At 49.9% G+C, this 17,722-nt stretch overlaps 1 protein-coding gene across 1 annotated transcript; it reads left to right on the top strand.

Annotated features, from left to right (window-relative positions):
* Positions 1-1,205: 1,205 nt before the first annotated feature.
* On the top strand, positions 1,206-10,020 carry CDKN1A (cyclin dependent kinase inhibitor 1A). Its single transcript, XM_037844358.1, has 3 exons — positions 1,206-1,308; positions 5,838-6,269; positions 8,398-10,020. The coding sequence occupies exons 1-3, from the start codon at positions 1,272-1,274 to the stop codon at positions 8,445-8,447; spliced, it is 519 nt and encodes a 172-aa protein (XP_037700286.1). The 5' UTR covers positions 1,206-1,271; the 3' UTR covers positions 8,448-10,020.
* Positions 10,021-17,722: the final 7,702 nt, after the last annotated feature.

The following is a 17,722-nucleotide window of genomic DNA, read 5'->3' as shown; positions in this document are numbered from 1 at the left end:
AATGGGATTTCTGTTCAGATTAACACTGTTCTCTGCAAAAAAAAATTTTAAAGCAGAAAATGCAAATATTGCAAGTGCAGGATAGAGGCAAAGGTGAGGTGTGAGGGGACTGGGGTCCGGAGGTAGGGGGGAGCAGCTGCACACCTCACGTACTCTCTATCTGACAGAAGCACCGGTGGATACTTCCAGGGTTGTCCTTCATCAACGTCACCTCAGTAAGTTCCCTGGAAATGAGGTCTAGAGCCACTCAAGCAAAGAGGGCAGCAGGCAGAGCTCTGGGATGGAGAAAAAGGGCTTTGGTCCAATCCTGTCGTAGTCATAAATTTGCTGTGTGACCTCAGCCAGGTCACTTAAACTCTCTGAGCCTGTTTCCCCAGCAGTGACTGTGTTTTGGGGGAATATCCAGGTGATAGCTTATTTTCCCGAATTGTTCTCCCCTTCCTAGCCATCAAATCTGCCGAAATCACTGTGGTTTCTTCTGTTGAGGTGAGAGGGAGGTGGGTGGGGGTGGGGGCAAGTGTATGGGGAACTGATTCACTGTCCCATTTCTCCTGGAGACCTGGTTTCATATTTCTGGGAAGTGTCTCCAATTTCCTCTTTTCCTGAGGCATTTGAGAAGCAACAGCTTTGCAATCCTTCAGTTCTCTGGGCCTCTGGTTCCTCATCAGTGAAATAAAGGAGATCGAATTCCATTCTGGCCTCAAAGATGCTTTGTTGCGGTGTCCGGGTCTAGTGAGGGATCCGTGGGACTAATGGAGTATAGCGGGGCTTTTCTGGGAACCGCAAAGTGAAGTGCATCATTTTTATCATTTATAGATTTTTATAAATCTGTGTTAGGTAATCCCTGCCCAGAGTCGGTCAGCAGTGGGCCAGAAATGGGAAGGGGGGCCCTGGGTATTCTTTAGGATTTGGGGGACTAATGTTGAAGCGCCCACTCACTCCCTAACTGGAAAAAGCCGGGTTTGTGGCTAAATTCATGGGGAAATGTGTCAAGCGCGCAAGCCCAGGCGCGCGGGCAGGGGGGAAGCGCTCTCTGCAGCCCGCGAGGCCCCGACTCCAGCTGCCGGCGGGGAACCTGGAGCTCTGCCAGGCGCGGGCGAGAAGCCGCCCGGGCCCCTGGGGAGGGCGGTCCCAGGCGGCGCGGTGGGCCGAGCGGCAGGTCCCGCCTCCCGAGGCGTGTCCGCGCTGTGGCTATATCAGGGCCGCGCCGGGCGGCGTCAGCTGAGGTGTGAGCCGCTGCCCGAGCCAGTGGCTTAGAGACCCAGATTCGGATGCGAGTTCACCGAGACACGGAGACACTCAGACTAGGTGAGGGAGCCGCGGTAGGCGGGAGCACATCCTGGCCCGAAACAGTGAACTGAGAGTGTCGGCGGGTGTGTGTGTGTGTGCGTGTGTGTGCACGCGCGCCGTGTTCACAGGTGTTTTTGCGGCAGGTGAATGACTTGCGTGGATCTGTGCGCGCTATCTTTGCGCGCACGGGTGTCTGTAAGTGCGCATATGAGGAGGGTCAGTATGTGTCGGAACTCCAGGCGGGGCACGGGCACGAATACTGTGGATCCCCAGTCACGCTCCCCTCCCCTTGAAAATCAGCTGAGGCGAGGGAAGGCGTGGGTGGGGCCACCCGGGAGCTCGCTGCGGTGGGGGGCGCCCCGGACCCGGCTCTCTGGCGACGCGGGTATGAGGCCCCATTCCCGGAGATTCCCAAAGGGGCGGGGGACGCGGAGCGAAGCAGGTTCATGTGGGCCCCGCCCCGGGGCGGCTCTTGGGCTTTCGGGTCCAATCGGTGCCGCCCCGGCCCAGGCCCCCGAAGTCCAGCTCGTCGACGCCGCGGTGTCCGCCGTCCGGCTGGACGCTGAGGTCAGCGCGGGCTGTGTCCCCAGCCCTCGGGAACGTGCCAGGACACGTCCCTTAAGGGCAAGCGAGGAGGTGACTCACGGTGACAAGACCCCGGGGAGCGGGCCGGATGAAGTCAGAATCCCGCCCGGGCCGGGGGGGAGTGGCGCCCCAGAAGCCCCCACCCCCACCCCCTCTGGTCTCCTTCCCCTCATCAGCACAGTGACCCATTTGGCTGGCACAGCGTGTTCCCAGGGAAGGCGGGACACCGGGAGGTCCAAGACGGGGTTTCCAGCACCCGTCCCGCGGTGCGCCTTCGGGAACTGGGCGGGTTCCTGCCAACCTCTGTCCGTCGGGAAAGCTCGGGGGTCTGTCCCACCTCTTTCCCACCGCGGCCGGGAGAATCCTGCCCAGCCTGCCATCGGGTCCAGGCGCTGGACTCTGGGGCCCAAGCGGAGCCGGGCACTGCGGGGCGGTGGTGCGTGCAGCCCACGTCGGGGTAGGACAGAGGAGGGGTCGCATCTTTTAGGTGCGGGACATCCCGGTGAGTGGTGCGCGAACGCTGCTTAGGGCCTGCGTCAGTCGCATTGGGAGGCTCGGGCGCCCCGGTCCTAGCCCAGAACTCCCTGAGAGCGACAAGACTGAGCGGAGCAGGAGCGCGAGTCGCCCGCCCCTCGGGTGTCGCCACCTAGCGCGGACCACTGTGCGTCCTCCCTGTCCCGCGCCGGGTGGACACGCGCCCCCCTTATGCGGAAAAGAATCTTGGTACTGGATTTGGCACTTTGGGGCGCCCAGGCAGCTTCCTCCCACTCACCCTCCCTTCCTCCCGCCCTCACTCCACGTCGCGTTTCGGGGAGGACGCTCGAGCGGTTTTGTTTTCGTTGTTCCCGTCTATTTTTATTTTCCAGGGATCTGACTCATCCCGTGCTTTGGGCGTGGAGATAAGTTGGAGGGGCCAGATCTCGGCGCGCTTGTGCATGCGCGAGTGCATGTGTGTGTGTGTGTGTGTGTGTGTGTGTGTGTGTAACAGAGACAGCGCGAGAGTGCGCGGTTTCCCAACAGCGGCGGGGGTTTCGGAAGCCTGGCTGGCTCAGCGTGACGTGTTCGCGGCCCCTGGCCTCCCCGCCCCGCCCCGCTCTCTCCCCCTTTCCCACCCCAGAGTGACGCGCAGCCGGAGTGGAAGCGGAGTTTTGGCGGGCGGGGAGCGCTTTGCAGGAAACTGACTCAACACAACTTCTCCCTCCCACTGTCCAAGGCTCTGCCCACGCACCTCCCATCCCGCAGCTGATTGATTTCCTGGAGATCAGCGCCCCCTCCCGGCCTCCCTGCGCATAGCAAACAAGCCTTCCCGCGGAATCTGGCTTCGCCCGCCTTTCCTTCCCGCCGCTGTCCCTGGGCTGATCCGTTCCCCACCCTGCCCCTTAAAGAGTACCCCGTTGGTTCAACAGTATTTACCAAGAGGTTACTATTTACTGGGGAATTAAAATATGGCTGAAGCTTAAGGCAGGAAGGCTAACAAAGGAAGCTGTTTTCAGTCACTTGTTTGTAAAAAGGGTTTGTGTTTCTGAGTTTTCTCTGAGCTGGGAGTTATGATAACAGGTGTGAAGGCAGGTGTTGTTGGGGGAGGAGAGGCCCATGTGGCCATAAAGGAAGAGGTGGTAAGAAAGGAGAAGATCCTGCCCTGATTCTGGTTCCATTTTCAGCTCCTAGCAGCTAGGAGATGTCAAGCTTCCTAATAAAACCCTAGGCAGTCTCCTCCTCCTTGTGCCAAGGGGCCCACTGAGACCCTCAATGCCTACTTCAGTCATCCAGTATGCCCCCCTCGACTGGCACCCCAAGAGTGTGTATCTGCGGAGCTGTGCTGAACGGCTGCTTGAATCCCCTTCAACGTGCATGAAGTTGGTCTGGGGATGGAGGGGCACCTCAATGTGGATTTTGAAAAATCTGCTCAAGTGATTCTGATGACTGTCTCTGGTCAAGAAACCTTAAAATTAGAGAAGGAGTAAGGGTCAGCACAGAGCACAGAACCCAGGGCAGATGGGCCTGGGTTCAAATCCTGACTGTGCCACTTGTAAACTGTGTGACCTTCAGCAAATTATTTAACCCTCCTGGGCCTTGATTTAAATCTTCTTTAAAAGCAGCTAATATATACCTTCCATTTAAGAGGATTAATATTTGTAAAGTGTTTAAAACCACCCCGGTACATAAAAATATAAAAATAAATTCTAATCCCTGTCCTGAAGAGGGTGGGCAAAGGTTATTTGAGGGCTTTGCCCACCCTACTGTGTGACCCCTCTATGGGGCAGTGGCCCTTGCCCTTTTTAGCTGTGTGATTTCAGGGCAAATCTTGTATCTCTTGCAGCTCCTACCCTTTAAACTTGGTCTGAGTCACTGAGTGCCTCCCCAATCAGCTGAGACGTGGAGTTGTGGGCCCTGCTCAGGGTGAGAGGTGGGGTGGGATAGGTGTGGCACAGGGCAGAGGCCTTCCTGCCCTAGGAATCCACTCCACAGAGCTTTCACCCTCAGAGCTTGCAAATCGGGACTTGTCCCCAGGAGAATCCCCGTCCCTGCCAAGGTCATGCAGCCGCCCAGCCCCGGAGTAAGGCTAGAGCAGGGCAGGTGGGGGCCAGGGCTCCCCTGATGGGCAAATTCATTCTCAGTTTTCTCTCTCCTGAAGCGGGAGGAGAGGAGCTGGGTAGACTGCCCACCTTTAATTTTCTTTGCCTGCAAAACGGGTTCCTTGGATACAATGCAGGCCAGAGGCTGCGAGTGTCTAGACTTCAGATCACCTGACATGCTTGGCAGGATGTGGCTCAGCCCAGGAGAAATCTTGGCCCTGCCCTGCCCCGCCCAGCCCCTCCTCATCCCCACGCTGCCTGCTTGATGACATCCTTGTGAAAGGCCCTGAGCCCATAGCACCTGTCAGCTGCCATCTGAAGGAGGTGGAGACTGGGGGAGGGCAGAGTGATGGGGAGGAGGCAGGGGAAGGCTCAGCCAGAACCAAAGGCAGAGAGAAGTACTGCTTCCCATTTCCCATGCGCTTCTGTGTACCAGGTGCTGCCCTAAGCACATTATCGACATTAACTCAGTTAAGCCTCACCTCTACCCTCTGAGACATTCACTATTACTGTCTCCATTTTACAGGTGAGGAAACTAGAGCCCAGAGAGGTTAAGTCACTCACCCAGGGTCACCCAGCAGAGCCTGGATTTCAACCCAAACAGTCTGGCTCCAGAACCCTTGCTCTTAGCCATCAAGCATACAGCCTCTCAGCTCTTCCATCTGCCTTCCCTGGAGGGTCCACTGACCGATTGCTTGATCATGCTTCCACTACCATGCTCCTTGAACTTTTACATAGCCCCATTTTACAGATGAGGGAACTGAGGTCCAGAGACAGCTGGTGACCTGTGAAAGTTTAGGTAGTAAGTGGCAGAGTCAGGACTAGAACCCAGATCTTTCTGACCCTGAAATCCAAGGTACTTTTAAGTTGCAGAGCAGAGTTATGGAGCATGGATATCTGGGTGGGGGGCTTCAGGAGGTCCACCTATGCCCACTCTGGGAGGAGCCCTCAACCTGTTCATTCATTTGGGAGTTGACTCCTTGGCAGCGTAGAGAAACTCATGGACTCCGGCAGTTCACACATATCTGGGGCATTCACACCTGCTAGGACACCTCTGGGGGAAAACAAATTGATTTTAGCTGATAATATCTGGTGGTAAATAGGACCCTGATCCCGGCTGTTGGAATAACCTTGTCTTTGTTGACAAAAGCATGTCCTTCAGTTGCCCGCTCCCCCATCGACCTTGGGGGTGCCAGGCTGGCTGAGCCCTGGCCCTACCCAGTGCTTTTAAATGGGTCCAGGGGCCTGTGGGCCCAGGAGAGACCCTCTTACCTGGACGGGTCAGGAGAGGCCCAGAAAAGGGACCAACCTCACCTGAGGGCAAAGCATGGCCAGGTAAGGGAGGGTCCAGTGTCCCCAATGACCAAGCCCATCCTTCTGTCTCAGCTACAGGCGCCATGTCGGAGGCCGGGAATGCCCGTCAGATCCCATGCAGCAGCAAGGTGTGCCGCCGTCTCTTCGGCCCCGTGGACAGCGAGCAGCTGCGCCGCGACTGCGAGGCACTAATGGCGGGCTGCGCGCAGGAAGCCCGCGCGCGCTGGAACTTCGACTTCATCACCGAGACGCCGCTGGAGGGCGACTTCATCTGGGAGCGCGTCCGGGGCCTCGGCCTGCCCAAGCTCTACCTGTCTGCGGGGGCGGGAGACGACCTGGGAGGGGGCAAGCGGCCCTGCACCTCGGCTGCCTTGATTCAGGGAGACCACGTGGACCTGTCACTGTCCTGCACCATCGTGCCTCGTTCCCCTGAGCGGCCTGAGGTGTCCCCAGGTGGGCCTGGAGTCCCTCAGCGCAGGAAACGGGGACAGACTTGCATGACAGGTAAGGAGAGTTGCAGGGAAGGGCACTGTGGGGGCCGAGGGACCCTTCTCTCAGAATCCACCACCCAAGGAGTCAACCTGTCTGGTCCAACTTGCTTATTAGGCAAAGGGGGAAATAGGTCCAGAGAGGGGAAGTGACTTGCCTGAGGTCACACAGCAAGTCTGCAGCCAAGACCAACTAGCTAACATTTACTGGGAATTTATCATTGACCAGGCCCTATGGTAAGTTTCTAAGGTTGATTATTTCATTTAGTCCTTATAGCAATCCTGTGCAATTACACATTCTTACCCACCTTTTATAGGAAGGAAACAAAGCTCAGAGAGGTAAAGTGATTTGTCTAAGCTCCCACAATGAGTTTACAGTGGAAAGAAGACCAATGATATTATTTTCCTGGCTATCCTATCCAAACTTTACTCTTCCTCTGTCTTAGTTTGCTGGAGCTGCTATAAAAAAGTACCACAGACTAGCTGGCTTCTCCAACAGGAATTTATTTTCTCATTGTATTGGAGGCTAGAAGTCTAAAATCAAGGTGTTAGCAGGATCATGCTTTCTCTGTTAACTGTAGGATTCTGATGGTGACTTGTCAGCAGTTTATAACTCAGTCTCTGGCTCCATCACATCTGTCTCTTCCTACTGTGTCCATTTTCCTCTGCTTATAAGGACTCCAGATGTATTTGGATTAAGACCTGCCCTGATTGAATTTGGCCTTAATAATATCTTTGAAGAGTCTTTTTACAAATGCATTTATATCCACAGGACCTGGGCTTAAAACTTGAACATGTCTTTGTGGGGGACACCATTGAATCCGTAGCATCCTCCCTGTCGCACACACACTTCCTCTCCTTTCCTTCCTGCCTGCTTTGTTCTCTTTGGCACTTTTTACCATCCATCTTTCAGCAGCTACTTCTTTACCTTGATATTGTCTGTCTCCCTTACTAGGATATTATCCCCATGAGAAAGAGTTGTGTGTATCTCTTGATCTTGGCTGAATCCCCAGCACCTAGAACAGTGCCTGGCACACAGTAGGCACTTGATAAATAATAATGCTTATTAGGCTGGGTCCCAGACCAAGGCCGTTATAGAAAGCATTTCATTTAATCCTTATAGCACCATTATTATTCTCATTTTATAGCTGAGGAAGCAGGCTCAGAGAGGTGAAGCCAAGGGTCCCACGGCAAATTTGCAACTAGGTCAGAACCGGTGATGACGAGGATAATAATAATAATAACAGCTAACATTTATATGAACCAGGAACTGTACAGAACACTTTAAATTATTTCATTGACTCCCTAGAGCAGCACTGTCCAGTAGAACTTTTTGCAGTGATGGGAATGTTCTGTATCTGTGCTGTCTGGTGGCTGTTGAGCACTTGACATGTGGCTAGTGCAACTGATGAGCTGAATTTTAATTTTATTTGATTTCAGGGAATTTAAATAACCATATGTTTTCATTTTCCTCTGGCTGCTAAAGCAAATACCATGCAATGGGTTGAGTTAAACAGTGGGAATTTATTGGCTCACAGTTCTGAGGCTAGAAGTTCAAAATCAAGACGTCATCAAGGTGATGCTTTCTCCAGAAGACTGGAGTGTTCTTGGGCTAATTGTCAGGAATGCTGGTCCTTGCCTTTCTGGTCACATGGCAATGCACATGGAGGCCTCTCCTGGCTTCTGCTTTCTCTTCTGGATTCCATTGACTTTCAGCTTCTGACTGCTCCTTCTGGCTTTGTCTCTCTCTCTCTGGCCTTCCCTGTAAGGCCTTCTGGAATTAGGATTAATTGGGTTTAAGCCCCATCCTGATTCAGCTGGACTGCACCTTAACTGCAGTAACCTCATCAAAAAGTCCTGTTTACACCCACAGAAATGGATTAAGTTCAAGAACATATTTTTCTGGGGTACATAGCTCCAAACCACCGCACCAAAAAGCTGCCCTTTTGAGGTCTCATCATCAATCACATCTGCCCCCTGGGAGTTGGAGTGGAGGGTCCCAGAGTTCTTTCCTGTCCTTGGCAGTGTGTGGCTCTGGCCCCAGGGAGGAGGTGCCCTGGCCCCTCTACGGTTTGCCTTAGGTGGGTGGCTGTGCTTTGCACCCCCTCGCCCTGGCCGGGCTGACCTCTGTTTTCTCTTCTCAGATTACTACCACTCCAAGCGTCGGCTGATCTTCTCCAAGAGGAAGCCCTAACCCACCCACAGGAGGCCTGGCTCTGTGGGGAGCAAGGGGGCCCCCGCAGGCCCCCTCCACATCCTCTGGCTTAGTTCTTCAGTTTGTGCGTCTTAATTATTATTTGTGTTTTAATTTAAACTCCTCTTCATGTACATACCCTGTCCCCCAGCCCCACCTCCACCAGCCGCCCCTGACCCCAGCCTCCGGCATTAGAATTATTTAAAAAAAAAAAAAAAAAAAAAGGCGGTAGAAAGCATAGGCTTGTCAGAGTGCTGGGTATTTTTATTATACAAACCTTATTTAAAACCTCCTCATCTTATGATCTTAATTTCTTCTCTCCCAGAGGTAAGGTGGGGCTGGCTCCGTGCCAGTGACCTTCTCCTCCACCCGCACCCTCTGGGTGGTACTCTTTGGAGGGGCATGGCTCCCTCCGCTCATTGTCTCATGGGTGTCATGAATTTCCACCCTTTTCCTGGATTCTCAGACCTGAATTCCTCATCATTTGAGAAGTAAACAGTATCGCACTTTTAAGGGGTCCCAGCAGAGTGGGGCATCATCAAAGACTTTGGAGTTCCCTTCCTTCCTCTAAGATTGGGAAGGGTGACCTTGAAGTGGGCACAGCCTAGGAGCAGGGCTGGGGGCTTGGCCCCTCCTGGCCTTGCCACCCCCCTCTGTCCTGTGCAGGCAGAGGCAAGGTGGGGACCTGTAGCAAACCATCCCCACCTCCCGTCCTGCCCCCTCTGCCTCCCACAGGGGAGCTAGCCTCCATGTTTGATCCCCCACCCCATTGGCTCCCCCTCTACTTTTCTAGGAGCCCCCATGCTTTTCCAGCTGGGCTCTCAAGTCCACCCCTCCCCCCGACCTTGCTCCTCTCCCCTTCCCCATGTCCTTTCCCTCTGGCATCCTCCCAGCTCCAGTTGCCTGTCTCCCCAACTCAGTGGTCTGGATGGGGATGGGGCACATAGAAGTAGGGCTCCCCAGTTCTACCTCAGGCAGCTCAAGCAGCAACTGCCTCCTCTTCTTTTAGCTCTGGTCGGGGCGGGGGGGCGGGTCCTGGGTTGTTGGATGGGCCCCCTAGAATGGAGATCTCTCTGTGTTAGGAGTGTGTGTGGGGAGACAGTGGATTTTTCTAGGAGGGAGAGTGTAACACAAGCACTTGGAACTCATCCAAAGACCTTCTCCGTCTGCCCCACCCTTCTCCCATTTCATTGCACTTTGAGTAGCAGCTGAACAAGGAGTCAGGTGCTTTAAGATGGCAGGGAGTAAAGGCTGTGGATAGGGAACACTAAGTGGGGTGACAGGGGACTGGGAGTCGTGGGTTATTGTCTTTCCTGGCATTGAATGTTGAGCCCCCAGAGGCCCTGAAGCGCTTGGTGGGTCTAACCACAAACACCTGGCAGTTCCTGTAACATCCTGGCCTAGACTGTTTTTTCCTGGCTCCCCATGTGTCCTGCCCCCCCCCATCTCTCTTCCTAGACTGTAAGTCTCTCAAGGGCAAGGACCACATCCTGTACTGCTCTGTGTCCTTCATAGCCCTGTCCACAGTGCTGGGTATACAGCAGGTGCTCAATAAATATTTCTTTGTGACTTTGCTGATCATAATTACTGTTGTTATTATGCCTTGTCATTTACAGAAACAAGTAGTTGGTGTTTTCTTGGTTGTTTCAATAATCTTAAGAATAATTTAAAAAATTAAGCATTTACATTTTTTTATTAAATTCAGTTTTATTGAAATACATTCACACACCATACAATCATCCATGGTATACAATCCACTGTCCACAGTATGATAACATAGTTATGCGTTCATCACCACAATCTATCTCTGAACATTTTCCTTATATCAGAAAGAACCAGAACAAGAATAAAAAATAAAAGTGAAAAAAGAACACCCAAATCGTCCCCCTATCCCACCCCATTTGTCCTTTAGTTTTTATCCCCATTCCTCCACTCATCCATACACTAGCTAAAGGGGGTGTGATCCACAAGGTCTTCACAATCACACTGTCACCCCTTGTAATCTACATTATTATATAATTGTCTTCAGGAGTCCAGACTGCTGGGTTGGAGTTTGGTAGTTTCAGGTATTTACTTCTAGCTATTCCAACACATTAAAACCTAAGAGGTGTTATCTATATAGTGCATAAGAATGTCCACCAGAGTGACCTCTCGACTCCATTTGAAATCTCTCAGCCACTGAAACTATTTTGTCTCATTTTGCATCCCCCTTTTGGTCAAGAAGATACTCTCAGTCCCACGATGCTGGGTCCACATTCATCCCCGGGAGTCATACTCTGCATTGCCAGGGAGATTTACACCCCTGGGAGTTGGGTCCCACGTAGGGGGGAGGGCAGCGAGTTCACCTGTCAAGATGGCTCAGTTAGAGAGAGAGAGGGCCACATCTGAGCAACAAAGAGGTACTCAGAGGGAGACTCTTAGGCACCATTACATACAACTTTAGACTCTCCTTTGTGGTAATGAGCTTCATAAGGGCAAGTCCCAAGCATTTACATTTTTTAAAGATGTGGAAAGCATGGCAAATAGAAATACCACAAGGCAAAAATCAAACAACAGCAAAACAGAAATAATAAACATTGCATATTTGCAAAATAGCCACCGCCAATATTGTGGTTTGTTTCCTTCTGATGTCTTTATATGCCAAATATGAACATTTTAAAAAGCTTTGGTGACAAATATACTACACATAATGTTGTGAAGTCTTTTTAAGCAAGGAATATACTGCGGCTTAACATCATTACTCACCAGGGAAATGCAAATTAAAACTACAAGAAGGTAACGCTATATACCTACCAAAATGGCTAAAATTAAAAAGACTGACAATGCCAAGTGTTGACAAAGATATGGAGCAAATGGAATTCTTTTATACCTTGCTAGTGGAAGTATAAAATATTTCAACTACTTTGGAAAACTGTTTGGCAGTATCTTCTAAATTTAAACTTATGCCTAGCACATGACCAGTAATTCCATTCCTGGGTATGTTCAAAAGAGAAATCTGTGCATATTTACACCAAAAGACACATGTGGTTCATAGCATTATTCTCAACAGCCCCAAACTGGAAACAATCTGTCCAAAACAAAAGAATAAATACATAAATTGTGATGTATTTATATACGGGAATACCATACAATGTTAAAAAAGAACAAAGTACTGTTACATGCATGTCCTGATTATCTATTCCTAATAAACCACACAAGACTAAGAGCCTTAAAACAATGATCACTTATTTGCTCACAGTTCTGCAATTTGGGCAAGGCTCCATGGGGAAAGTTGGTCTCTGCTCTATGTAGCATCAGCTGGGGCATCTTGGTGGGTCTGGAGGATCTACTTTCAAGGCAGCTCCCTTATGTGGCTGGCAGTTAATGCTGGCTGTCAGCTGGGAGCTCAGCTGGGCTCTCAAACCAAGTGCCTATAGGTGGCCTTTCCGTGTAACTTCAGCTTTTCACAGCATGCTGACTGGATTCCAAGAAGGAGTATCCCAGGAGAGAGTTATCTAAGAGACCTAAATATGGAAGCTGCAAGGTTTTTAAAGTTTTTTTTTTTTTTTTAAATGACCCAGCCTTAAAAGTCTCACAGCATCAATTCTGCTGCATTCTATTGATTTCACAGGCAGCCCAGATTCAACATGGAAAGAGACTAGACAGGGCATTGATATCAGGAGGCGTGGCTCATTGGAGGACCATCTTTGGAGACAAATTACCATCCCATGGCCCCCAGTGATTTGTATTTCTCTCACATGCAAAATACACCCCCCCCCCCCCATTCAATCCACAAAGTCACTCATTCCCAAAGTTTCATCCCATTATAGCATCAAGTTTAGGCTTGCTGTTCAGGATTTCAGAAACTAAATTGGGCCCAGGTGTGGATGAGGCTTCTTAGACGCAAATCCTGAAGTACAGTTCCACTAGATCTGAAGACCTGTGAGATCAAGAGACAGTTATCTGCCCTCCACACATCCAGCATTCAATGCTGAGGCAAGGATACGATAAATGCCACAGATGCTCCCATTCAAAAAGGCGGGAGGCACATAGCAGTCACTGGTCCATAGTAATTCTGAAATACCGCTGGGTACATGTCATCAGTTCCTTGATTAGGACTGCATCCATATCTGGGAATGGTTCTCTTCAGCTTTTGGTTCTTTCTCTCTGAGTTATCCTGGCATGTGTTGGCAGCTGAGTAGCTTTCTCAACCTGTTTCCTAACTGTAGGAAGTTGGAGGTCTCAGGGACTCTTTTTGTTTTAAAATGTCTCTTCCTTTCAGCCCAAGCTGATATAATTCTTTAAAAAATTTGTGGGCTTTTTTGTATATTAAATTATAATCCACTCCATTAGACAAAAGCCTCAGATCTCTTTGAAACACTTCCCTCTACCTTCGGCTGAGAGATACAACCCTTTAAGATGCTGTAGAATGAGGCCCTTGATATTCTAGAAGTGCTAATGCAGCAGAAAGGGCCTAAAAAGTATGCCCTTAAGATTGTTAGAAACATTGCTCGAGTTCGCCCAGCAGTTAAAGGTCAAAAGTTTAAACTCAGGACCGTCCCACAGAAGCAGCTCTTATTTCCATTTTTCCCCACCCACCCCCTCTCCCCTCACAATGTTACAGTTTTACCCCAAGCTGGACTTGGCACTGGGGTGACTGCCACTTCTAGTGTTGGTTGCATTTCCCAAAGCAAACCCCGAGACAAAGACCTGGTGCAGGTAGTTTCTTTGGCAGGAAACCCCAGGAAGCACAAGCGAGGGGAAGTGAGACAGGGAAAGCAAGTATGATAACAAGTGGGTCACCATCCTGGGCAGCTGGGCACATGCCTGCTGGGGTCCTTATGAGGAACTGGGTGGAACATCCTTCAGAAATACTCCTCCGGACAGGGAAGCTAGGGTGTTCTATCCCCTGGCACTTGTCCTTCATTGGCTGAGGCTTGCCCTTGGAGGCCTTAAATCCTTGATGCACAGGGTGGGCCAAGCTCTTACGGTGCCAGAGAAAGGAGAGGAATACAGGTGTTTGAGACACGGAGCTTGCAGCAGCTGGGAGCACTCCACTGCAGGTGCAGGCAAACTCAGGGTTCAACCCAGGGAACATAGTGTGGGCATCTTAAGTCTACAGACTGCATTATTCTGATCAGCTTATTCCCCATCCCGAGTTCACTGTGTTACTGATGCTTGGAGATGCAGACAGACATTTGGAGGTGCTAAGCTAAGAGATGAAGCCCAGAGTTTGCCCCAGAGAAGCTAAGAGAGGACCCCCAGATGATTAGGGAAAAATGCCCTGGGAGAACAAGCAAGAATGCACAGGAGCTGAGAGAGAGAAGCTAAGAGAAACATAAGCCCAGAGACATTTTGGAGAAAACCATTTTGAAACCAGAACCTGGGAGCAAAGGACCAACACACCAGCCAAGTGTCTTTCCAACTGACAGAGGTGTTCTGGATGCCATCGGCCTTCCTTCGGTAATGGTATCCTCTTGTTGATGCCTTAGTTTGGACACTTCTATGGCCTTAGAACTTTATATTTGTAACCTAATAAATCCTCTTTATAAAAACCAATCCATATCTGATACTTTGCATAATGGCAGCTTTAGCAAACCAGAACAGGGCTCCACACAGAATGGCAGCCCTTCATCTACACCATCATAGCTACTCAATTTATGGGCCCTTTGTGCAAACACTGGGGTAGCTAAGAATGGTGACTGGATGACACCCACTGGATGAGTCATCTTGTCTACCTGGGTTCATGCTGCTTCTGTGGTAAATACTCTCTGGTGTGTATTAAAGTGAGACACAAAGAACACCATTTTGTGCCCATTCCCTAAGTCTATCCATATGCCTTTTCCCTAGTCCTCCTTGTCTCTGTTCTTTCAATCTTGGTCCTTCCACTCTCCTAGCAAACTACAAACCCATTTGCCACTGCCCATGAGTCCAAGTATATCTTTACCTTAGACCATCTCTATCCCCCCTAAGGAGATGACCACTTGCACTGTCTGAATCTTGGCCCACTGGGAGGATGTATCCTCATCACTGTCACTCAGCACCACTCCTGTGTTTGGTGTCACAGTGGTTCATTCTCAGAATGCACCAAGATAGTGACATGACTAACCTATGGATCAGACCTATTTCCCCCTCCTCCGACACCTGTCATAGGGAACCCCATGATGCCATAGGTGTGAGCTGTGGGAGGGGGATTGATGCAACAGAGGTAGATGACATGGAGGCCCAGGACACCTATTCTTGTGACTTACTCATGCCCTCTGGTCCTGCTCATTCCCAATCCTGATGTACCGTTTCCATTGTTTGATATATTTCTGCTGTGCCCATCCCACATCATGACTTGGTGGGTCTGACAATACCTAACACATGATGGGCAGCTCTAGTCACATATTGACTTCATATCTCATGGTCAGTAGCTCTAGAGCATGCCAAGAGCTACTTGTCAAATGTTGAATAATTCTCTGTTATAGGAGGCCTGGGTTTTCTCCAGAAGCCTAGGATCTGAAATGAGACTCCCCACTGGGGCTTTGAAGAGACTCCACACTACCACGGGATCTGCTGGGTTATAAGTCACAAGTGCTTGTCCAGAGCATGGAGCTACTGCAGTGCCCTCCCTTGCTCTGGATGCCACTCAAACATGGCAGTTTTCCAAGTCGTCCAATAATTGGGTTGGAGCAACATCCAGTTAGTAAACTACCTCCAAAATCCAAATGGGCTCACCGAGCCTCTTTTTCAGTGGTAGGAGGTACAATGTAGAATAACTTGTCCTTTACCAGAGAAGGAATTTCCCAGCATGCCCCAGTTCATTTGACCACTAAAAACTTCACAATGTGGTAGGTCCCTGAATTTTTGTAGGGGATGTGAACCACTTTTGATGCCCTTTCCTGATATGGATTGAAAAGAACTTATTTGCCTATTATTAGCTTCTTAGAGTCAGAGGCTGAGTAGCGTGTTCTACTAAACACACCGTATCTGATACAACAGCTGTGATTAGGGGTATCATGTGAATAACCATCACCCGCCATGCTTCGTTTGTGTTTTATAGGGACAATATGGGATGAATTGAATGGGGATTTGATGAACTCACACATGCATCCTTTAAGTCTTTGAGGGTAGCACTAATCACTGCGATTCCATCTGGGATGTGGTATTGCTTCTGATTTACTATCATGACCAGTGGGCTAATTGTAGAGAGTTCTGCTTGGTCCTTTTCCCAAAAAGGCTCTTATTCCATAGGTTAGGGAAACAACGTGAGTGTTTTGCCAACTGATAAGTACATCCATCTCCATTTGCCCTCAAACCCATTGGACCTGCCTCACTCTAACACAGGGCTATGATGGCATCACCTGGTGCCAGCAGAAGCTCAGACCTTGTATCCAACAGACCTTAAAAGATATGGTTATTCCCCTATACCCAGTTATTCTGGTAAATACCCAGAGGGCTCTTTGGGGGAAAAATCAAGGAAATATTTGTTTTATGTACTTATACTGGCATGCCAAGTCCTTCTCTTGAATCAGTGAGTTGTCAGTCTGAGAAGGGACTGAAATCTGTAAACTGGGTGAGAGATTATGATTTTCTATCACGGCTGCTGCATCAGCCTCTGCTCACCCACTCTTGCTCTTTTTTGGTTAAGTCAAGCAATATCCTCATTAAGTGCTCATCTCTCTTACCCCTGGAAATGCCACTGCTGCAGAGTCCTGCACATCAAGGACACTGGTTACCATGCAGGCCTTGCTGCCTGTTCTGATCAGTGTGTCTGCCTTGCCTCCGATGATGAAGTGCCCTATCTGGCCTCTGCTCTTCCAGAATCATATCGTCTCCAGCAACAGTGGCTGTGGCATGTCATGGCAGCATCTTCCCAGTCAACCTGGCCTATAGGAGAGGATACGGGCACTCAGCTCCTCTCACGAGTGTATTCTTTATCACTTAGGGAAGGTAGTTCTTCTGGGCCTCTTGGGGAACATGGTAAGCTGGTAGATGCTCATGTAATAAATCCATTCTACCTTGTTCACCCCTCTGAACCTTCCTACCCCTCCTTCATACTCTTCTAAGGCAGTTTCAGCATCACCACTTCATTGACCATAAACATCACTGTGTCCTAGCCTTAAGGACCATTTCAGCAGTGTGTTAGAACCAGCTCCAGGTGATATTTTTAGGATGTTAAATCTTGACCCAAGAGAAAGTGCCTCTATTAAAAACTCTTTTATCTAGCCTTGTAGTCCTCATCTCCCTACCTCCATCCTCATCCAATCCCCCCTGTTCCTACCAATTTATATCAGCCAGAACCTATAGCCTTTTTGGTGAATAAGTTATTTCCTTCCATAACAGGGACTGTACTCTCCTGCTTGGAGAATACAATGCTGAGAACTGACCCTAATTATAGTCTAGAGCAGGGTCAGCAAACCATATCTCCATACACCAGACACCTAGTTTAATATATAACATTTTATTGGAACATAGATAGACCTACTTGTTTACATGTTGTGTATGGTTGTTTTTGCATTGCAAGAGCAGAAATCAGTAGTTGCAATAGAGACTGCAAGCCTGAAATATTTACTATCTGTCCCTTTAAGAAAACATATACTAATGCTGGTCTAGAGGCAAGGAGGGATGGTGGGATGGACTTTGTGAGTCTTCTACCTCAGGTGAGTCCTTTGTGTGGTCTCCAGGTAATGGAAGCTGTCCACCTCTGGGAGGAGAGGCGGCACTTCTGCAGGGGAATCAGAGGGTACAAGATTCTCAAGTGTATCCATCCAAATGTCACCATCCAGATTCCAGCATGCTGCTCTTTCCCTATTAGGATCTTAACTTAGGATAGGCCACCTCCTGGGGTTGTGCATTCAGCCTCTTTTGTAACTCTGCCACCTTTACAATCAAAGCCTGGGCCTGACTTTCAGCCCAGCCTGCCCTCTGGCCACAAGAGGTAAGGGTCTCTTAGAATGCTATTATGAAGTTCTTTTGTCTTTCTCAACATGCTCTGAATTGAGCCTGTCATTCTCTTTCCTCAAGACTTTTAGGGCAGTTAACAAAAGCCAACCACCTTCAACATACTTGTAAGAACCCGTGCCCCATATATTTCAAGTGTTTGACCTCTGGTATAAGTCAGGGCTTCCACTTCCACCTGCACCCATCCCAGTCCACCAAAGCTGAGTCTTGCTCACTGTGATGCCACGGTCTTCCCAGGGCTTACCACCACCAGCAGCCTTAGCCTTAGTATTCTTGTTGTCATCTCGTTGGAGATGGGTCCATTTTCAGAATCCCACCCTCCTGCTTTCTGCCATTTCTAGGACCTACTG

This window comes from Choloepus didactylus, chromosome 7, assembly GCF_015220235.1.
Source record: "Choloepus didactylus isolate mChoDid1 chromosome 7, mChoDid1.pri, whole genome shotgun sequence".
Classification (NCBI taxonomy): Eukaryota; Metazoa; Chordata; class Mammalia; order Pilosa; family Megalonychidae; genus Choloepus; species Choloepus didactylus.
The sequence above is the reverse complement of the archived record's forward strand: the minus strand, read 5'-3'. Positions and strand labels throughout refer to the sequence as shown.